The 21,159-nt window shown below is 56.1% G+C and overlaps 4 protein-coding genes across 13 annotated transcripts; 2 read left to right on the plus strand and 2 right to left on the minus strand.

Moving 5' to 3' along the window:
- Nucleotides 1–542: 542 nt before the first annotated feature.
- Nucleotides 543–5,912, minus strand: ENO3 (enolase 3). Of its 5 annotated transcripts, none has more exons than XM_065896947.1 (12): nt 5,816–5,912; nt 4,656–4,742; nt 4,314–4,409; nt 4,105–4,163; nt 3,864–3,933; nt 3,333–3,466; nt 2,214–2,436; nt 1,926–2,123; nt 1,523–1,724; nt 995–1,103; nt 781–839; nt 543–694 (listed from the first exon to the last, which is right to left on the minus strand). In XM_065896947.1, the coding sequence occupies exons 2-12, from the start codon at nt 4,738–4,740 to the stop codon at nt 625–627; spliced, it is 1,305 nt and encodes a 434-aa protein (XP_065753019.1). In that variant the 5' UTR covers nt 4,741–4,742; nt 5,816–5,912; the 3' UTR covers nt 543–624. The 5 variants fall into 5 exon arrangements, with proteins under 5 accessions (XP_065753019.1, XP_065753016.1, XP_065753018.1 ...); XM_065896944.1 differs by lacking the exon at nt 5,816–5,912 and adding an exon at nt 5,374–5,560; XM_065896946.1 differs by lacking the exon at nt 5,816–5,912 and adding an exon at nt 5,224–5,425.
- A 2,171-nt stretch (nt 5,913–8,083) lies between these two features.
- Nucleotides 8,084–11,021, plus strand: PFN1 (profilin 1). Its single transcript, XM_065897125.1, has 3 exons — nt 8,084–8,408; nt 9,881–10,073; nt 10,696–11,021. Exons 1-3 carry the CDS (start codon nt 8,277–8,279, stop codon nt 10,791–10,793), a joined length of 423 nt encoding a protein of 140 aa, XP_065753197.1. The 5' UTR covers nt 8,084–8,276; the 3' UTR covers nt 10,794–11,021.
- A 673-nt stretch (nt 11,022–11,694) lies between these two features.
- RNF167 (ring finger protein 167) lies at nt 11,695–16,073 on the minus strand. 3 transcript variants are annotated; one of them, XM_065897245.1, is made up of 9 exons: nt 15,573–16,073; nt 15,408–15,488; nt 14,028–14,153; nt 13,835–13,922; nt 13,555–13,645; nt 13,220–13,325; nt 12,984–13,077; nt 12,256–12,336; nt 11,695–12,174 (listed from the first exon to the last, which is right to left on the minus strand). In XM_065897245.1, the coding sequence occupies exons 1-9, from the start codon at nt 15,654–15,656 to the stop codon at nt 11,876–11,878; spliced, it is 1,050 nt and encodes a 349-aa protein (XP_065753317.1). In that variant the 5' UTR covers nt 15,657–16,073; the 3' UTR covers nt 11,695–11,875. The 3 variants fall into 3 exon arrangements, with proteins under 3 accessions (XP_065753317.1, XP_065753319.1, XP_065753320.1); XM_065897247.1 differs by having other exon boundaries at nt 11,876–12,174; nt 12,256–12,333; nt 15,573–15,656; XM_065897248.1 differs by lacking the exon at nt 14,028–14,153 and having other exon boundaries at nt 11,876–12,174; nt 15,573–15,656.
- A 462-nt stretch (nt 16,074–16,535) lies between these two features.
- On the plus strand, nt 16,536–19,332 carry SLC25A11 (solute carrier family 25 member 11). Of its 4 annotated transcripts, XM_065896545.1 has the most exons (9): nt 16,623–16,764; nt 17,365–17,517; nt 17,601–17,807; nt 17,994–18,084; nt 18,166–18,256; nt 18,342–18,441; nt 18,522–18,573; nt 18,710–18,870; nt 19,152–19,332. In XM_065896545.1, exons 1-8 carry the CDS (start codon nt 16,670–16,672, stop codon nt 18,863–18,865), a joined length of 945 nt encoding a protein of 314 aa, XP_065752617.1. In that variant the 5' UTR covers nt 16,623–16,669; the 3' UTR covers nt 18,866–18,870; nt 19,152–19,332. The 4 variants fall into 4 exon arrangements, with proteins under 4 accessions (XP_065752616.1, XP_065752617.1, XP_065752618.1 ...); XM_065896544.1 differs by having other exon boundaries at nt 16,536–16,764; nt 18,710–19,332; XM_065896546.1 differs by lacking the exon at nt 19,152–19,332 and having other exon boundaries at nt 16,670–16,731; nt 18,710–18,865.
- The last annotated feature ends 1,827 nt before the right edge of the window (nt 19,333–21,159 follow it).

Here is a 21,159-nt window from a genome sequence, read left to right on the forward strand (position 1 = left end):
TAATGGTAACTATCTGATAGGACTGTTTCAAAGATTACATAGGCCGGTATATGTCAAATATTTAGAATAGTTTCACATCCTTCAAGCTCCATGGAAATGGTAGCTGCTCTGGTTACACTCTCATCCTCACCAAGCTCTTCGATTTCATAAGGACGAGCACTCAGACTTAACACTGCAGTGCCCTCTGCAGACCGTGCACTTCAACTTATGGGCAGGTCTGATCCAGCTTCCCCCTCATGGTGATGTCAGGCCTTGGCCCCCCACCCTGCTCCCCTTCTCTGGAGCTGGTTCAGTGTTCTGTCAGTTCCTCTTCAGCTTCATTTCACATAATACACCTGCTTCCCCCAGCCTCCTTCCATATTGTGAGCTTTGTGGTTCTAGATCCAGCCCAACTTTCTCTCTGGCCAGTCCCTCACTTCCTCCTTGTCCCAGCAGGTTCCCTGTCCGTTTTCCCTTCCTGCCCCTACTTCTTCACCTCCTGTCTCATCCAGCCCAGAGACCAGCGTCTCCCTCCCTCCCACAAATGAGCAGGCCACACTGCCTTGGTTGGCACCAATGTTTATTTCAGGAGGAAGAGCTTGAAGGCCTATATCTGTCCCGTGGAATCCTGGGGCCTCCAGCTTCTCACTTGGCCTTTGGGTTACGGAACTTGTGTCCAGCAAAAACAGCCTTGTCCCCGAGAGCCTCCTCAATCCTGGAAGACAGACCAAGTCAGGGCTGTGATATTCCCACCCAAGAGCCCTCAGCTCCTTACACCCAGGCCTGCTGCACCCACTGTACCTCATGAGCTGATTGTATTTGGCCAGACGCTCTGAGCGGCAGGGGGCACCAGTCTTGATCTGAAGAGGGAAGAGGAATTCCAGGAGTTGTGTGAGACCAGGGACGAGGGATTGGGCCTGGCCCTGAGGGAGCAGCCTGTGGTGGCATTCAACTCCAGGGCAGGAGGCCAGGGATCCCAAGAAAACTCAGTCGGCAGGAGGGGGGCCACGAGTACCTGTCCTGTGCAGAGCCCAACCACGAGGTCAGCGATAAACGTGTCCTCGGTTTCCCCGGAGCGGTGGCTCACCATCACCCCCCAGCCGTTAGACTGAGCCAGTTTGCAGCTAGGTGGAGAGGACACTCAATAAGGTCCGGTGGGACCTCCTCAGTGGGAAAGCCAGGGGCTAGCTGGGGCTTTTCCCTTCTGTTTTGGGGAGTGGGAGATTTCAGGGGAGGGTGATGACTAAGTTCTTTGGGAAGCAGGAGAGAAGGGGAGATTCTTGATCTTGAATTTGGGCTCCTGAATGCTAGTGGGAAGAAGCAGAATCTGGGAGACAGGGATGGCATAGGGTCAGGGTGGGGATGAGGCATGGCAAGGCAACAATGGCAAAGCTCTTGGGGTGAGGTCAAGAGTTAAAGCCTTGAGGTCGAAAGGGTGGGGTGGGTCAGGAGCCAAGGGATAGTCAGACTTGGAGTTAGTGGGCAGTACTGTAGCTGGACTGGGTATGGGTGGAGGGAGGCCATGAGGGCCAGAGGCACTCACGCCTGGATGGATTCGGTCACTGAGCCGATCTGGTTGACTTTCAGCAGCAGGCAGTTGCAGGCCTTCTTCTCAATGGCCTGGCTAATCCTCTTGGGGTTGGTGACTGTGAGGTCATCCCCCACGATCTGGATGTTGACCCCCGAGAGGAATGAGGTCCAGGTAGCCCAGTCATCCTGGTCAAAAGGGTCCTCGATGGAGACCACTGGTGGGAAAGGGGAGCAGATTCGGGTTAAAGGTCAGAAGGGCCTCACAGGGGAGTGACAGGTCAGAAGAGTTTGGGTGGAGATTGCAGTGGCGCTAAGGATCGGAAAGACTGAGTTGGTGGCAGTGGAGATGCCGAAGCCGGCATGTAGGGCAGCTGCTGGAGACTCAAGCAGGAGCGACGGAACATCCAGGGTCTCACCCGGATAGTTCTTGATGAAGCTCTTATACAGCTCCCCCAGCTTCTCCCCAGTGATGTGCCGTGCGGGGTCATCAGGTGACTTGAAGTCAAGATCATACTTTCCGTGGCGATAGAACTCAGACGCCGCCACATCCATGCCAATCACCACCTTGTCGGGGTAACCAGCCGCCTGGATGGCGGTCTTCAGCAGCTCCAGGGCTGGGGGAGGGAAAGAGAGGACCTGAGGCTCCGGTGCACCCGTCTCCATGGGGACCCAGGGGTTCTGCCCCTCCGAGTGCTCACACTGACCTTCATTGTTCTCCAGGATGTTGGGTGCAAAGCCGCCCTCATCACCCACATTGGTGGCGTCCTTCCCATACTTGGCCTTGATGACCCCCTTGAGGTGGTGGTAGACCTCGGCACCGATGCGCATGGCTTCCCTGAAGGATCTGGCTCCCACGGGCAGGATCATGAACTCCTGCATGGCCAGCTTGTTTCCAGCATGGGAGCCCCCGTTGATCACATTGAAGGCCTGAGATGGGGAGAGGGTGCTTAGACCTGGGCATCGAGGTGGAATCTTGGATCCCCTACTTACTGAATGGTCTAGGATGAATAATTTTACTCCTCAGAGACTCCTTCCTCATTTCCATAACATGGGGACACCACCTGCTTACCTGCAGGATCTTATGTGTTAAATTAGAGCAACTGGATGTTAAGTTCTTAGCCTGTGCCTGGTGTAGCAGCTAACACTGATATGGCATATGGCACTTACTACAGGCCAGGCACTGCTCTAAGTGCTTTACATATATTTTATTGGCTCATTTCATTCTCAAAACTACCCTGTAACTAGGTACAATTTATTATCCCTCACTTTACAGCTAAGGAAACTGAGGCACAGAGAGATTAAATAAACTTGCCTAAAATCACACAACTAGTAAAGGGACAAAACCAGCATTCGAACCCAGCAGCTTGTCTCCAGAGCTCAGGCTCTTATACAATCTAGCCAGTAAGTAACAATAAATGGTAACATTATTATTGCAATGAAATTCAAAGGATTTCCATAAAGAGCAAATTTGGTTTGATAAGTATTAAAGAAGATACAAAAATAAAATGCCAAGATCTTTGCCATGAAGAAGCTCTCGATCTGATTTGGGGTTGGGGCATAGGGCAGAATGAGAAATTGGAGTTACTGAGCCTGGGATTGGAATGTGAAGGAACCCGGTTACATCAAGGGAAAGAGGCAGAGAGAGGTTAAAGGGAAGGTTTGGATTGTGGGAAAGGAGGAGGGCTGGACCGCAGCAGGAGAGGTTCCATTTCAGAAAACCATTTCTTTGGAGCTGGGTCTGAAAGGTGGACTTTCCAGGGGCTGCTTATGCCCTCCCTGCTGGGTGGGGTCACCGTGGGATGCGGCGGGGCAGCTGCACTCACAGGGACCGGGAGGATCAGGTCTGGGTTCCCGGCGAGATCTGCAATGTGTCGGTAGAGTGGGACCCCCTTCTCAGCTGCTCCGGCCTTGCACACGGCCAGGGACACACCCAGGATGGCATTGGCCCCAAATTTGGCTGGAGGAAGCAAGTACAAAGAAAGTGTGAGAGCGCCTCACACAGGGTTTAGGGTCAGCTCCTAGAACATCCCTTCTGGTCACCCCAGAAAGAATCCAGAACTCCAAACCACTGGGCACTGAGTTTGTTAACAGATCTCTCCCCAACAGCCTGAGGTGCTCTGGGAACACCCAGCCCAGGGGAATGTGTCGGCTTCACGGCTGTGTCCACAGCCTGGCCCAAGCCTCGCACAGAGCAGGCATCAGGAAATGCCTGTGCGATGAATACAAATCCAGCCAGTTACGGTGCGCCCCAAAATGCGAGACACAGAAATAATCCTAACCAGACCTCAGTCCGCGGTCTCTCCCCTGCCCCTCCCACAGCCCATTCCGTCCCCTGTCCCTAGCCCTTCACTCACACTTATTCTCTGTCCCATCCAGCTCAATCATAAATTTGTCAACTTTTTCTTGATCCACCACGCTTAGTTTCTGGAAGGGCAGGTTTGAGGAGGGGAGAACAGAGGTTAGATTTCTCAGGAGTCAGGGCATGTGCTGGAGGAAAGAGACGTGCAGGTATTTGGGGCAGATGGGATGGTTGGCCAAGCCTGAGCTGCTTGGGACCAGGTAGCAGGTGAGGGGGAGAGAGGGTCCTCCACTTGCCTTTTCCAGCAGTGCGGGGCCTAGAGTCTTATTGATGTGTTCCACGGCCTTCAGGACCCCTAGAGGCCAAAGCAGGGGGTTCAGATCTTCTATTCAATTAGGTCTCTTCCCGTGGCCCCCAGCTCCTCAAGAGCTTTGGGTTCCCGTCCTCTACCCTGTGCAGACATCGCATACCACGTCCTGAAACCACCCCATTGGTCTTTCCTCACCTTTCCCCAGGTAGCGAGATTTGTCTCCATCTCTTAGTTCCAGAGCTTCATAGATACCTGTGGAAGCTCCACTGGGCACAGCTGCTCGGAATCGGCCTGAGGTGGGAGGAATTGGAAGATCACAGAGAGCCAGTCCCATTCACCCCCCCAAAGGACTGATTGTCTCCTCTCTGAGCCCAGGGGCAGGAGGCTGTGTAGAGAGACTCGTGCTGCTCCCTGCTGGGGAGCAGGCTGGGAGAGGGGATCCCAGAGAAAGGAGTGGATGTGGCATAGAGTTGGGGGGCAAAGGCAGATGGAGTTGGGGGTCTTCCCAGGTAAACCCATTCAATGGGCCTGTGTTACCCTTGGCCGTGTGCAGGTCCACCTCCACTGTGGGGTTGCCCCTGGAGTCCAGGATTTCTCGGGCAAAGATTTTCTGCATGGCCATGGCTGCAGGGCGAGAGGTGTGAGTGCGGACCGTTGACCCCTTAAGGAACCCGAAATCCCTTGCCCTTTAAGAGTCTTCCCGCCCCAAGAAGGCAGGTGCTGGAGCTAAAAATATCCCACAAAAAGGTCACAGACCAAAGTGGCAGGCGCAGCCCCTCCCCCACTCAGAACAGCTCCCATTCCACTCTCCCGTCTTAAGAATCTGGAGGCCTCTCTTAAAACTCCACTACTTGCTCAACCCCACCTCCTGCAAAGCTGCACTTCTGCCTTCTCCCTCCACCCTCTGGCCAAGTACTCTGTTCTCCACGGATTCCTAGCCCTCGGATGCTCTCCTGTTAGTCTACCTCATTTTCCTGCTCCTCAGCCTTCTCCAAATCCTCAGGGGCCCCAGATTCCCCCACCTGGCTCCAACTGTAACCACGCTTCTCCATCGTCTCTGCCTGCCTCTCTTCACAGTCTCGTTTGTTTCCCTGTCCTTGGGCACCCCCATCCTGCTTGCTCCAACCCCTCCAGGCTTCTCAAGCACCCCCAGTCCCAGAAGGAAAAGAATGCTGACATTTCCCCCCCTTCTCCAGGCGGCACCACCCTCACCTTTTACCACCCCTATCCCCCGGGACTGAAAGATTCACCAGACCTGGGATTTCTTCGCTGGGCTCCTGAGTCTAGGTGGCAGCTGGGACAGTGTCAGCTCACCCCCTCTCAGGCTGGGCATTTATCCTCCAGCCACCCTGTACCCCAGCCAGCCCCGCCTCTCACCCTCTCCATCTCCCCCTCCAGCCCAGCTGGCAGCCAAGTGCCCACTATAGCCTAAAACAGAAGCCTTTGGCCCTAGACACCTGCCCCCTTCCCAAAAGATCAATGACTACCCCCTCCTTTCTGTTCCCCAATAAAAGTCCTTATTTTTAATTCCACTCCTGGGGAGAAACAGGGGAGGGGCTCTCCTCTCCCCAGGATTATATTCCTCTTTTGCAAAGGTTAAAGAGGAACTAGTGCCCTTTAGGAAAGGCCAGGGGTAACCTGAGTCCTGCAGGACTGGGGAGGGGGCCTGGAAGAGGGGCTGCAGGAACGACATCCACACGTGCACAGCTCACTTGGAGGGCGGGGGTCTGCCTCTGTCCTCAATGGGGGCAGGAGTAGGGGGTTCTGGGCAAGCTCTGAGCTCTAAAATTGAACTCCCCACTCAGAAGGTGAGAGAGTCTCACCTCTCAGGGTCCCCATTGCGGCCTCCCTCGGCTCCACCCCACCCTACCCTCTCTCGGCCAGCAAGGGCAGTGGGGGAAGGGACAGGCTGACGAATTTAGACAGGCCCTCAGAGTTGGCGCGGCGCCCTACTGATAGCGCTAGGACAGCACTTATCGCCCTGCGTGGAGAGTCAGGAGCCCTTTCCCCACCGACCGCGGGCGCTTCAGGTCGTGATACCAGCCCATCAGTGAATGATGCTGAATCAAAAGTGAAAAAAATGAATGGACGAGAGGAGGGGGTGGCCCTTTCCGAGCGTCTGACCGCCGGGGGCCAGTCGGGTGGTCGGCTAGCAGCGTTGAAGGGAAATGAGTCTCTGCACTCGGTGACTCTCTCCGCCTCGGCGGGCCTGGCGGGAGTGAGGTCTGCCCCGACTTTGGCTGCAGCCCTTGCCGGAAGCTGAGGGCACGCCCGGGCTCCGGCCGTCCGGCCGGCGAACGACGGTCATCGGCTTCCCTGCTCGTCGCCCCCGACTCGGAAGACCTTCCCGCCGGCGCCGCAGCGGCCGGCGCCCAGTGACTCAGCCCCGGGCTCTCTCCCGAGCTCCCCTCCCCGCCCTGCCTGCCCCATGGTGTGTCTCTCAGCCCCCACCTCAGGATCCCTACCCCCGGTCTTCCATCTCGCCCTCCCACCCCTTATCTCTGGCCGCTCCCTCTCCGGAGATTTCCACCCTGGGGAAGGGGGTGCGGCAGGCCAAGGGTCAGGAGACGGCGGGGGGGGGGGGGGAGCGCCGCCACGTGCCCGCATGAAGCCCCGCCCGAGCCGCCCAGTGACTCAGCCCCCGCGGCTGTCGAGGAACACGGGTTCGGGGAGCGTGGATGCCCCTGGGGTTCGGAGTGGCCGCGAGGGCACCACGTCCGCTGGCGAGGACCCGAGAGGAGCGGAGCCCCTTCCCGCCCGGGAGGCGCCCCTCCCCTGAGGGACCGGAAGTGGCCAAGCCCCTCAGCTGCCCGGGCGGCCAGCAAGGGCTAGTTCACCTAAGCAGGCCGCCGGGTCCTGCCCCACCCTCTTCCCGGTGGGCAGTGAGTGAACTAATCGCACACTAGTTCTTACCATAAGTTTTACTGAAAAAGGAGAAAAAACTTAACGGGCCAACGTAGAAGGGACTTTCCCCTTCTTGAAAAAGTTGCAATCTTGAAACCGCTTAGTATTCTTCCGCCTTGAAAAATAAGCCCGCCCGTCTCGCCCCACGGTCGCTCCGTGACCTCTGCAGAGACGGGCCAAGGGGCACGGCCGGTGACCCAAACTGCTGACCGGGGGACGGGCGGAGCTGTGACGTGGGGGTGAGGCCTGAGGCTGGAGTTGATCCAGCGCGAGGGATAATCCCCTGGAGTCGAGGTGGGCTCCAGCCAGTGCCACTTGTGCCGCCCGGGTATATGCTGGGGACAGAAGTGTCCCTGGTGGATGCCTTCAACTCTGAAAACGGCCAGGGTATTTTGCCAAATTTCCCTTTACTCCCTTATTTCTTGAATAAATAAAATCAAGGGGGGGCAGAAGCGGCAATGCGCACGCCTCGCCCCCGCCCCTTCCGCCTGGCGGGAGACACGTCCCCGGCCGGCCTTCCTCCACAGGGGGTCCAAATCCGTCCCGCCCGGTGCGACCGGGCGTGCGCCCGCGAAGCCAGCCGCCAACCCTAACCGCGCCACGCGCTTTCCCTCCCGGCCCGGGCGCAGGCGCGGGCGCAGGCGCCGCCGCCGCCGCCGCCGCCGCCGCCGTCCGCCGTTCCTTTCCCCCAACATCGCCCCCCCGCGGCAGAGGTGGGGGAAGGGGGAGTCATTCCGTTTAACCCTGAGTTACCCGAACCCTCTTTAATTTGCTAAATTTGCAGTTTGCTAATTCTTTCTCTTTTCACTTTCCTTCCTCCCTCTGGCTCACTCCCTTTCCGTACACCGAAGTCTGACTGATATTCTAAGCGAAGTGGAGGGAGCCCTAACCCTAATCCACCCCCGCCCCCCATCCTTTTTGCGTCGCTTTCCATCGAACTCTGCAAATTTTGCAGTAGGGGGAGGGATTTTTAAAATTGCACTTGCAAAGTTCGCTATCTGGGCAGGCGAGGAGAGGGAGGGAGGGAATGGGGAGCAGGCCCCGCCCCCACCGCCCTTTGCAAATAAAAATCTAGGGGGGTGGGGAGGAGCAGGAAGTGGCGGTGCGAGGGCTGATGCACTGCTAGCAGAGCCGCGGTCCGGACAGCAGCGCGTGCCCCAAGCTCTCCGCCTTCCCCCGCCCGCCAGCCCGAAGCAGCCCGAGCCCAGCCCGTGGCCCCAGCAGCAGCCCCGAGAGCACCCCAGTAGCAGCGCCATGGCCGGCTGGAACGCCTATATCGAAAACCTCATGGCGGACGGGGTGTGTCAGGACGCGGCCATCGTGGGCTATAAGGACTCGCCCTCCGTCTGGGCCGCCGTCCCCGGGAAGACCTTCGTCAACATCACGGTACTGCGAGGCCTGCGCGGAGACTGGCCGGGCTTGCACCCTGAGGGAGGGACTTGGGTGGTGGCGGGCGCGGCCTGGGGAGGGCAGCGAAAGGCCGTGACCCGGTCCTTGCCCTGGAGGTGGCGCGAATGGCGGCTGCACGTGAGCGGGTCCCTCCGTGGCCTCCTGAGTCCTACGCCCCGGGCGGCGGCGCCCAGCCAGCCCGCCGCTCCGCTTTCCGCGACGGGGCGTTACATCCGGGACACAGGGCTGGGAGGGGCGCACCGCCCGGTGCGGCGGCCCACTTCCGCCTCCTCTAGGGTGGGTCGGGCACGCACTGCAATTTCCGCTCGGGACTGTGATTGAGAAGGGACTTGGGGACCCCTGGACCCCCTAGCTCTACTTCCGGCCGCCAGCTCGCGCCCCCTCCACCATTGTTCCTCCTTCTGGGGGAGGGAGCCCCAGTCGCATGGCCTGGGTCCCATGCCTGTCCTCCGTGAGCTCCCTGCCCCTCCCAACTCCGTAAGAGAGGGCTAGGCCGCCACACGACCTCCCCCCACCCAAAGTCGGCACGTTGGACTCAACATTCCTGTGAGGCCAGCCCCGGAAGTCCCCTCGCCCTCCTTTCCCGCCATCCGGCGGGGCCTGGAGCAGGGGAACTTTGTGAGAAGTTCTAGGACAGTATATAAGTGAAGGAAGAAGGGACGACTACTGCTGTCCCCATCACCACCTCCTCTGTCCACACTGCCCGGAAGTGGGGAGGGGGAGCGGAAGTTCGAAATGGGGGGGAAGGGGATTTCCGGGCGGGAGGGGACCGGATGTGGGGATTTGGGGTGTTAAGGGGGAGGGGGAGATACGTTCCCTAGGGTATCTAGACCCGAGGGCTGGCTTGCCGGGTCTAGTCCCAGGGCCCCTCCAAAAGTTTTTCAACTTTCCCGGAAAGCCCCCAGGCATCTGCTTCCTCATCTTAGAGCATAAATACCTGGATCTAAACTCTAGGTTACTTGGAGACCCAGGCGTCCGGGCCCCTAACAACTCCTGCAGAACCTTTGACCAAATAAGGGCAAAGTTGCTTCGCCTGCTTTGCCCGCCCCCTCCCTTTCCCTCTTCGCTTCTGCTTTTCCTGAAGGAGTTCTGAGCATCCAAAGGCTCCCCACTCCATTCCACTCCATTCTCTTAACTGCTTTTTGGCCCCCTTTATTTCCTGGGTTTGCTTTCCTTATTAAACGACATCTAAGCCTTCAGAGGAATATGTTGTCCCTTCTTATTACCGTTCTCTAGGTTTGAAGATCATGATCTTTTTGTGTACTAACTTCCAACAGTCCTGAGTCTCTCAAATTTCACGGATGTGTACAAAGCACGTAACATACACATCTCCCCCCTAGGGGGTTTAGCTTCCCGGAGAAATGGAAGGCAGGTGGGTCCTTGGAGAAGAAGAAGGTGGGAACTTTGGTGTACTGACTAACTTGATGGGTGCTTGATTCCCCTTCCAGCCAGCTGAGGTTGGTACCCTGGTTGGCAAAGACCGGTCAAGTTTTTTCGTGAATGGGCTAACGCTTGGGGGCCAGAAATGTTCTGTGATCCGGGACTCACTGATGCAGGAAGGGGAATTTACCATGGATCTTCGTACCAAGAGCACCAGCGGAGCCCCCACCTTCAATATCACTGTCACCCTGACTACCAAGAGTGAGTTTGAGTCTTACCCTTTCCCTAGCTCCAAAATCTCTAATATACTTCCATCTTAATTTTTTTGGTTTTTCTGTGTGGATCACCCAGTATGAAGGGACCAGACCAGGTTTCTACTCCCAGCCTGCTGGATGCTGGGACATTGGATTGTCCCTTCAGTTCTCAGTTCCTCATCTTACAATGTAAAGAAGTTGAACTGTATTACCTCTTAAGTTCCTTCTTGCCTTGAGCCTTTTCACATGAGAAACTTCTTATTTTCTTGGAGGAGGTAGGCTGTTAGTCATAAGCCAGCACTTAGCTCTTGTGTTTTGAGCTCGTTTCTTAAAACTTGGAGGTGGCAGGCTCATCCACAGCCGTTTCTAGCCTGAACTCGAGTCAACACATTGTCCACAAGCCTTTGACCCCTAAGTTTTACTGTGTTCCTTTCCAGCCTTTAAGCTTGATTTTCCTCTTTTGAAAAGCCCTATTGTTTCAGGGTGACTGACAGCCTGCCTGTGTGTGTGGGGGGGGGTTGGGAGAGATGAGGTTGGGTTACAGCCCCCAGGGCTGGACAGCTGCTGAACAGCTGGCCGGGGGTGGGATTGTGACACCTGGGTTCTAGCATCCTTTCTCTTTCCTCCAGCGCTAGTCCTGCTGATGGGCAAAGAAGGTATCCACGGTGGTACGATCAACAAGAAATGTCATGAAATGGCCTCCCACCTGCGGCGTTCCCAGTACTGACCTCGTCTGTCACTCCCCACTGCTTTTGCACCCCTCTCCTTCCCACACACACATACACCATTTTTATTTTTTGGGCCATTACCCCACACCCCTTATTGCTGCCAAAACCACATGGGCTGGGGGCCTGGGCTGGATGGACAGACACCCTTCCCCCAACCCATACCCCTCCTGTGTGTGGTTGGAAAACTTTTTTTTTTTGGTTTTTTGTCCTGAATAAAAAAGATTATACTGAAAAGGTGCTGTGTGGTTTTAGCCTGGGTGTCAGGATGGAGGACAGCCACTGTGATCTGCCTCCATCCTGGCTTGGGGTCAGAAGCAGCAGAAGGGTTGAGGCACTACAAAGTCTAGGGTTTTGAGCTTGCTTTCATTTCCAGGATTAAACACCTGCTTCAGGACTACCTGGCCAGGTAGGCCAGCCCTACCTAGGTCCTCAGTGTGCTAACTGAATTGGTGGGTAATGGAATAGAGCCATCCAGACCAAGAGAATGGGTCCAGGCCTGCGGGCAAGGCAGAGGCCAGTTGTGTCATCCTCACACGTGGGTGGGGCTCCCCTTCTCAGAGTCACAGCAGATGCCTATTGGGGCTGCCCTTAAGACTACAGGTTAGGGCTTCCCTGGTGGCGCAGTGGTTGGGAGTCCGCCTGCTGATGCAGGGGACACGGGTTCGTGCCCTGGTCCGGGAGGGTCCCACATGCCGCGGAGCCTGCGCTCCGCAACGGGAGAGGCCACAACAGCAAGAGGCTGGCGTATGGCAAAAAAAACCCCAAAAAACTACAGGTTAGCCTCCCAGCACTCCCTTGCCCATGTATGGCAGAAAGGGGCAATGCCCCAAAAGGATAAGAAGTTTACCTGTGTGAGAATGATCTCACCCTTAGTCCACAAAAACAATTTTATTAACCCAATAAATGAAAACCCCATCCCTTTGTACCCCCAACCCCTTCAAGAGGATAGAGTTGGGTAAGGGAGAAACCTGGGGTGGAAACGACTCCTATCCCTCGTCTCCTATCCCTCAGCGTAGAAGACAGTAGAGAGGAAGAGGAGCTGTGCAAATAGGTCATCAGAGATGGAGGGGAAAGGGGACTACTAGACCAGGATGGCAGCTGCAGAGGTAGAGGGTGAGGGGTCTGTGGAAGACCCAGGAAGGACTAGGGGAGCTGGGGCTAGAGAACCAAAGGAGGTGGGAGGGGTGGGGGTGCAGCCCAGAAGTGGGGTCCGTTCGGAAGCAGGGTGGTCCCTTGGCTCCCCTTCCTCGTCACCCTCTTGCCCCTGGGTTTCTTCCTCCTGCTCCTCATCCCCAGGACCCCGATGGACAGGCTGCTTGCAGATGGGGCAGGTCTTCCGGGTCTGAGTGAGCCAGGGGTCCACACAGCGGATGTGATAAGCTGCCAAGAGGAATGAGGTGAAGGGCGTGGTGCCTGCTGGTGGGGGGGGGGGGGCACGGGCACAGGAAGTGAGGGCCTCACCATGAGCACAGGGGAGCACCCTCAGCTTGTCCCCATCCTCATATTCATCCAGGCAGATGGCGCACACATCATACTGGTCTCCTGGTGGAAGAAGAAAGGAGTTCTTTTACTGAGCCATCCTGGACCAGGGCCCACAAGAACTCACTCTGAGAGGCCTGTGGTGGAGCTAAACCCTGCAAAAGTTATTTTCTCTGGTTCTACAGAGCCAGTGGAAGAGCTGAGACTGGAGCAGGGTAGAACATGAGGAATCCGGGGTTAGAACAAGTAGAGAGGAACAGAGGTAAGAAGGGAAGTGGTTTTTTGGGGGGAGGTGTGAGGCTGGAGAGAGAGGGGGTGGGAGGAGCAGAAATGGGGCAGCGCTTCTGCCATAGCCTTATATGGGCACTGGAGGCTCCAGTGCCTAAGACCCAGCCCCTCCTTACCTGTGTCTGCCTTCTCTGGCAGAATCTTCCCCACTCCTTCCATTTTTCTGCTTTCTCCACCTTCTCTCTTATGAGCAAGGTCCTCCACCCCCCTCCAACCCCAACTATTACATTTAATCATTTTTGCTTTACATTTCCTGCTCTAATCCTGTCCTGTCCTCATTGTACGTATGCGTAAAAAGAGGAGCAAAGGTGGTATCTCAAGCTGACACCTCCCTGCCATCTCTGCCTCTTTTCTCCTGGGCTCCAACTCCTTCAGAACCAGGGAAATAGTGGGAAAGGCCTGCTCTCCTCCACCCTCCTCACCCTTCTGATAGTCATGTGTAGGAATCTGTTTCAGTTGCTCTTTGGTCAGTCGATTCCTCTGGAGCCGTTTCCTGTGCTGGATACAACGAACTATCTGGTGAAAGGGGGGGTGGATGGATCAGTCTTAGAGAACAAATCTGGACAGTCCCATACAAACCAGCCCTATCTTGCAACCCCAGAGCCAGTCTGGCTTTAAAGGCCTCAGCTCTTCCCGTCTTGGTCCCTGAACTACTCACCATCACTGCTCCCATGGCCAAAACCAGCAGTCCCACGATCCCTGTGAAGGGGATGAGGTAATAGCCCAAGGGGAAGCTATTGTCTGGGACCAGAAGCACCCGAGCCCTGGGAAAAGGAAGACGAATATCAGAGGGGCAGGAAAGGCAAAGGGACAAAGGAAGAGGGACAAAGTAACTGGCTCTGGACAGGGCCCACGGAGGGGGAAGGGGATGGGAAGAAAGTACCAAGAGGCAGAGCATGATGGGCCTGAGGCTGGATGGTTGGGGCACGGGCTTAGACTCCAGGTTGGCATGGAAGTGCTGAAGGAAGAATGGGAAGGAGGGACATGTCCTACCCCTTCTCGTAGACAAAGAGGGCACGCAGGTACTCGGAGCTTCTCTCCCCAATAAACACAGACGGGATCCAGATCTGCTGCTGGATTTCCTCTGCAGGGATTAGGGCATTACACTGGGGACCCAACCTTCCACATGAATCCTTTGGTAACTCTGGCATTTGACTCTCTTGCCCCATTCCACCTAAAGGACTGATTTCTTTTCCCTAAGGCTTCAGCCCTCCCGCCATCTCTCAGTCTAAGCTCTACTGAAAACCCAGCTGTCCAGATCCTCCAACCTTACCACTATTCCACACCATATTCAGAAGTTCATTGGAATTCACATTGTGTACCACAGCTGCACCATACCCAGCCTTCTGAGCATTTAGGACCTAGGGAGACAAGGCAGATAAGGAGCCATCATGGGCCTTGCCACCTTTCATTCCTGGTGCCTTTTTTACCCTCAGCCTCCCAGCTCCCACTCCACATTCAGCAACCTTGAGGTCAAAGTTGCAGTCGAATCTTCGAAGCAGTGCAATAAAGACTGACCCGTTGACCGGGGCTGGGGGTGGTGGGGCAATGGGACTGCAGGCATTGTCTGGGTGAGCCTCCACAAGGAAGCCCTGGAGAAGAGAAGCAAACAACAGCTGGATTTCATCTCCCTAGATGCTGCTCCCCACAGGTCCCACCAAGCACAATGGCCCCCACAGGTCAGTGGGGTCTGAGCTCATTCCTGGGGTCTGAGCATCCCACCAAAGTCAGACATCTACCTCTTCTCTTAGCCTCCTGAAGATGCAATTACATCAAACAACATCCCTTTCCCACACCCTCCATCATCCCTCTCCCTTTCCCAGATGAGCTAATATATACTCCACATTCCTAGCTAATTGTTTTGCCTTCCAGTTTCCCACTGATTGTAATTCAGTTCTCCATTCATCCACGTCACTTTCTCAAGTTGTTTCACATTCCCTGCTCTAATACATACTCTTAGGGAACATATTCCCTTTTTTAAAAAATACACAAGACCAAACCCAAATGGAGTTATTTGTGCCAACTCCCATGTCACCAAACTCAATACTTAATTATAATTTTAGCCTCCCCCAGGAATGGAATCTTAAACCACTCTATCTGGAATTACTTGGGTCAGCACTAGTGAGGTAATCTGCCTGGTAGACCCCTGCAGTCCCCTAAAGAAAGGAGATCTTTGCCACTAGCAAAGAAAATCAAATCTTTGCTAGTATAACTTCCTTGCCCCACCCCCTTCTGGCTATAAGTCTTTCATTCTGTATAGTTCTTCAGAGATCCTTTCTATCTGCTAGGGGGAATGCTGCCTGATTCATGGGTCATTAAATAAAAGCCAGTAAGAGCTTTGAAATTTACTCAGTTGAATTTTTTTAACACCTCCCTTTAATTTTCCAATTACCCATCTCACAAACAACTATACTGATATCTATGGCCCAACTGAGTTCTTGCTATGTGGCAGTCTTTGTGAAAAACTACTACAAAACTGCTTATCTAATTCTCACAATAATACATCTGATAACTTCTATTATTATCCCATTTTACAGTAAAACCAACTAAGGCTCAGGTAATTTGCCCAAGGTCATAAAACCAGTAATTGGCTCTAGAGACCCTACTGATAGGCACCACTCGTCCTGCCTTTTATCTTAGTCCACTTTCAGTCTCCCTTCTAAGGCTCAGAGTTCTAGAAATAGACTTTGTATTCTCCCTCCAGATTCTGGATTCCACCACACTAGATGTGTTCTTGTACTTAGTTCCTAACTTGACTCTCTTCCTACCTCCAGCTTCCCCCAAGAAAGGCTCCTCAACCCCTACCCAGCAGGGAGAATTCAGGGAAACAGGAAAGAGAAAATCACCTGAAGTCCCTCCTGGCTCAAGGCAGCCCCAAAGAGAGCTGGGAGGTCTGCAAAGTCCATGCTGGCATTGTGGTCCGAGATCTGCGGATAAAAGAGTCCATGTTTGTCCTTCAGCCTGCAACCTCTCCCTTCAGCGCCCTTCCCCTAACGTCCCCTCAGACTCACCGCTCGAATGAGCCCCCGGGTGGGGGCCGCTCCCCACAGCACAGTGGCCACAACCACAGGAAGCGGGAAGGCCGCAGGGTGCATGGCAGCGGGAGGGGAGAGGCGGAGGAGGCCGCGTCCCGATAACAGAGGCAGAAACGGAGTTCTGCGCCCTCTCTTGTCCTCCTTCAGGATCCCAGGGGTCCAACCACCCCCAGGTCCCACTTCCCAGCTACATGGGGGCGCGGGGAAGGACCCCCGACTCGGGGAGTGAGACAGCCAACCCGTTTAATGAAGCTGGGAGGGAGACACCAAAAATACCCCTTTCTGGTACAGGAATAATACGGGGAAAGGGAACGGAGGCAAACACAGGTGACAGAAAAACTTCTGGAAGGGTGGGGGAGCTCAAGGAGGTGGGACTTCCGGCCAGGTGGGCCGTCTTTCCAGCCCCTGGAAGAGGATTTCCGGCAAAGAAAGGCCGCTTCCAGCAATGGACGCTCAAGAGGAAGGACTTCCGGTCCTAAAAGGCCGATTAAAAGAAAGGTTAGAGGTGGAGGGAGTGCCTGTGGAGATGAAAGGAGCACCGAGGCCCCAGAAGACGACTTAGTCGCTTCTCCGTGCTAGTGCCCGGGATCCCTCAGCTGCCCGGTTTACAAACCTCCCTTCCTCCCTCTGGCCGTCGCCGCTATACCTTCAAGTCTCGCGAGAGTCCTCACCACAGTCCCTCCCACCTGCTGACAGCTTCCTGTATCTATCGCGAGAGACCGCCTAACTCTGGCTAGTCTAACTCACTCGATCTCGCGAGATCTTCAAATACCCGCCTCTCGATTTTCCCGCGACTCCAATTCGATAAAAATTGCACCTATGCTCTTGCTGCCTAAATAGCCGCACCCCGTCCCCTCACCCATTCTTGAAGCTCCTCCTTCAGCTCCGCCTTACTCCCGGACGCCTTTGCGCTCGCGCCTGCGCCTGCGCCTGCGCCAACTTCCAGCTGGCGCTGGCCCTGAGCGCCGGGGCGTGCGCGCGCGCCCTCGCCCCTGTTGCGCGCGCGGTGTCACCTTGGGCGCGAGCGGGGCCGCGCGCGCACGGGTCCGGGAGCCGAGGGCCATTGAGTGGCGATGGCGGCGACGGCGAGTCCCGGGGCTAGTGGGGTGAACGGGAAGCCCCGTACCTCCCCTAAGTCCGTCAAGTTCCTGTTTGGGGGCCTGGCCGGGTAAGCTCAGGCCCCAGGGATGGGACAGGAGGAGGCAGGGACGGGTGCCAGGAACCGGGCCCTGTTCTTTGGGTGTGTTGCAGTGAACCGAGGTGACACGGGGTCATTGCTGTTCCCATCGTATTACGAGGTCCTTGATGGGCTGCTAGGATCTTTTCACCCATCGTAGGGCCCCTTCTGGGCTGCATACACGGCCCCCACCGGGCCACCAGAGTTTCCCAACCCATTGCTTGGCTCTGCGGGGCTGTTTGGGGTTTCAGGTCATTGCATGGCTCCTGCTGGACTACGTGGAGTCCCAGGTCATGAATGCCCACCTCTCCTCCTTGGGTCGGACTGCATGCAATCTCTCGGTCACTGCTTGACACCCTGGGAGCTGCATGGAACACTTTTATTGCATGGCACCTACTGGACCGCTGGACTTTTCAGACCCATTGCTCTTGGTACACGCAGAGACTCTTGTACACATGCCCACCAGCCTCCTGAACATGTAGTCAATCGCATGGCAGGCCCTGCCCTTTGTGATCTCTTGTTGTCGGGCTCCAGGGGGCTTTGGTAGATCTGGGACACCTAGCTCTTGACTCCACTCCTGTCTTCCCCCAGGATGGGAGCTACAGTTTTTGTGCAGCCCCTGGACCTGGTGAAGAACCGGATGCAGCTGAGTGGGGAAGGAGCCAAGACACGAGAGTACAAAACCAGCTTCCATGCCCTCACCAGCATTCTGAGGGCAGAAGGGCTGAGGGGCATTTACACCGGGTACTGGGGCCAAAGGATGGGGGTAGCGTGTGGGTTGACAGCTCTAGACTTTGGCTTGATGCACTGACTCCTTCGCTCCCCAGGCTGTCAGCTGGCCTGCTGCGCCAGGCCACCTATACCACTACTCGCCTTGGTATCTATACCGTGCTATTTGAGCGCCTGACTGGGGCTGATGGTACACCCCCTGGCTTTCTGCTGAAGGCCCTGATTGGCATGACTGCAGGTGCAACTGGTGCCTTTGTGGGAACACCAGCTGAGGTGGCTCTTATCCGCATGACCGCTGACGGCCGGTGAGTTCCAGGTCTGAGCCTGTCCCCAGCCCCATTCCCTGAAATCTAGAATGAAAGAACTGATTTCTTATTCTAGATCTAGAGCACAGCATTCACCTGTTCACAGCATTCTGGCCTCCATTTCTTTGCTCCTGTGGGAGCAGGGTGGTCTATCCCAAACTTGGCCTCTCCCTACCTTCCCACCAGGCTTCCAGCTGACCAGCGCCGTGGCTACAAAAACGTGTTTAATGCCCTGATTCGAATTGCCCGGGAAGAGGGCGTCCCTACACTATGGAGGGTGAGTGAAGGGGCTGGAGACTGGGGATGTGGGGTCAGGTCTTGGGCATTTCTGACTTCTCCCCCATCTCCCCCACCCCAGGGCTGCATCCCTACCATGGCTCGGGCCGTTGTCGTCAATGCCGCCCAGCTCGCCTCCTACTCCCAGTCCAAGCAGTTTTTACTGGACTCAGGTGAGACACAGAGCTGGGCCCTCAGCTCCCAGCCTAGCCTGGGCCAGCTCTGAGCTGACTGCCACCCCCTGCTCTGCTTCTCCAGGCTACTTCTCTGACAACATCCTGTGTCACTTCTGTGCCAGCATGATCAGCGGCCTGGTCACCACTGCTGCCTCTATGCCTGTGGACATTGTCAAGACCCGGTGAGTATGCAGCCCTGGGCCTGGAGAAGGACGGGAGAGCCCTCTTTATGGCTCTCATGCCCCTGCCTCCTCTCCTTCAGGATCCAGAACATGCGAATGATTGACGGGAAGCCGGAATACAAGAACGGGCTGGTGAGGAAGCAGGGCTAGGGGCTTGGGCTGCCCGATTGGATGCCCTTGGAGTGGGGGTGGGGGATAGCTGGGTAAGAGGAAGAGGGTCCCAGAGGCCAGGTCCCAACCTCAGTGCCGTGCCTGCCTGGCTGTCTAGGATGTGCTGGTGAAGGTCGTCCGCTACGAGGGCTTCTTCAGTCTGTGGAAGGGCTTTACACCATACTATGCCCGCCTGGGTCCCCACACTGTCCTCACTTTCATCTTCTTGGAGCAGATGAACAAGGCCTACAAGCGTCTCTTCCTCAGTGGCTGAGGCGAGCGAGGGGCCTGGAGCCGCTGTGCCGGGGCTCCCACTCGCCCGCTGCTCCTACAGTCAGTGTGCCCCCCGGGGGACCTAGACGCTGCTGCCCTGGGCCCCGCTATTTATTTTCCCTCCACAGTATGGTTCCCTCCTCTGTGATAAGGGACTTGTGGTCTGTCCTGCCCCTGCTCCAGCTCGCCCTCCTTGCCCTGATCATCGTGATCTCTCTGTCCCTGCCTGTGCCCTGCATGGAGGTGGGAAGCTCCCTGCAGATTCCTGGTCTCCTCTTGGGTATTAGTTTCAGGGCACATAGTACAGCAGAAGGCCCCCCCTTCTCAGTGGGGAAACCAAGGCAGAGCTGAGGGGACAGGAGAGAGCCGAAGCTGTCAAGATGATCAAAGGTCTGCAGTGGGAGGACATGGCCCTTCCTTCCTCCACCTCACTGAGGACGTAATCAATAAATTGGATTGATGACACCACCCCCAAATCTGGAGAGCTGTGGGCGCAGGAGGGGGAGGAGACTGGACAAAGAAGCGGATGCCCCTGGAGAACAGGAACTGGAGTTTTTAAAAAAAGTTATTAAAGAAAAAGTACCCGCTGTTTTTATGCAAATGTTATGTAAGTCAGTCATGTTGCAGCAGCTGAAGGGTGAGAAAAACCCAAGCTCCAGTCCCTGTGTGTTGCTTCCTAGCCCCTCGTTCAAGAATACAACAGACGCCCAGGTCATCTCATGTAATCCCCAGGAAAAATCTCTGGGGTCTGGTGACTGTTTCTGCAGCCTGAAGAGGGAGGGAATAGAGTCTGAGAGGGGAAAGCTGACCTGTCGGGGGCAGAGTGGGCATGGAGCCGGGCCCCCAGAGCCTGGAGGCTTGATGTGGGCTGTAAGCTGGGGAGAGTGACTGCCTTCTCCATTTCTTTAGGAGATGTGTGACTCCCAGGTCCTGCCCTCAAGGAGCTTAGGAACCTCTTGGGGCATAAAAGGGCATAGGAAGGTCAATTGGAAGGAGGGCTGGGCGGCACGAGGCCTGAAGGTTTCTCCTGAGCCAGGACGGGACAGGCAGGCCAGGGGACAGGCAGACGGCAGGTGGGAACTGTCACCTTGGCAGAACCTCATCAGTAGAAGAAGTTGAGCTCAGCAGCCTGGCGGTGCAGCCGGGCCCTCCCACTTCTGCCTCTTTTCTTACCCTCTCCATGCACATGCTGGCCTGGGCCACAGGGGCCGCTTTGAGACACTTGAAGCCTGGACCTTGTCCTTAAGGAGTGCCAAGTCCAAACGGGAGGATGACACAGGGAAACTGGGAGTCAGCAACAGACCGCTGCAGGGGGATGTGGGGCACCCGGGCCAGCCTGGGCGAGGGGAGACAGTGCACAGTACCTGACTGGCCAGGGAAGTGGGGCGGGGCAGCACGCCTGGCCCACTGAGAGCAAAGGCTTAGAGGAGAAACGCGGGGGAGCAGGTGATCTCTGCAAAGTTTGTAACAGCTGGAGCACAGGCTGTGAAGTGTCTGCTGTGGGAGGGGAAGCTGCACAGTTAGATGGGTTGGTGCACGGAAATCCTCGATCGCCAAGCTCAGGAGTTGTCCTCTATCGGAAAGAGTTCAGAGCAGGAGAAAGATGCGGTCAGGGTTTCAGGTTAGGATTCTTCCTGCACCATCTGGAGGAAGGGGTCTCCGTGGAGCCAGAAAGGCTCAGCCCTCACTCCCATTCTCTGGGCCCTAAGTGCTGGCTTGGGCTGGAGGCAGGAGAGAAAGCTCTGCCCAGCGTGGTAAGGTGAATGGCAGAATCCATGGCACCAGGGGAGAGAACTGGGCTCCATCTGCCTTCCTCCTGGCTTGACAGCAGGAAACAGAGTAGTTCAGTAAAACCCACCAAGATGGTACTCACTGCCAGGCCCTTCCCTCCCCTGTCCTGCCGCCCTGGGCAAAGCAGGAGAGCTGCGTGTCTGAGGCCACAGGTGCCAGGAGGCACCCACCTGTCCTCCTAGTACTGCAGGTTGCAGGCAGATAGCCTCAGTAGTACCACTGAGCTCCCAGGAAACTTCTGGATCTTGAGCTGGAACTTGCTTGTGGTTGGCCTGGTGGGTGGTTACCCTTGGAGGAGGGAAAAGGCGGCCCAGGCAGGGGAAGTGCAGGCCAAGACTAGAGCTTTTGGGGGTGAGCAGTGCAACTAGGGTGGGGCAGCTGGGGCCTTGGGAATGCTGGTGACGGTGCCCCAGCCTCGTTTCCCTAAATAGGAATAGAACGAACATTCTATTTTAAAATTATTTTTATGATACAAATAATATATGATGGTGGAAAACCAGAAAA

Source organism: Phocoena phocoena, chromosome 19, assembly GCF_963924675.1.
Source record: "Phocoena phocoena chromosome 19, mPhoPho1.1, whole genome shotgun sequence".
Classification (NCBI taxonomy): domain Eukaryota; kingdom Metazoa; phylum Chordata; class Mammalia; order Artiodactyla; family Phocoenidae; genus Phocoena; species Phocoena phocoena.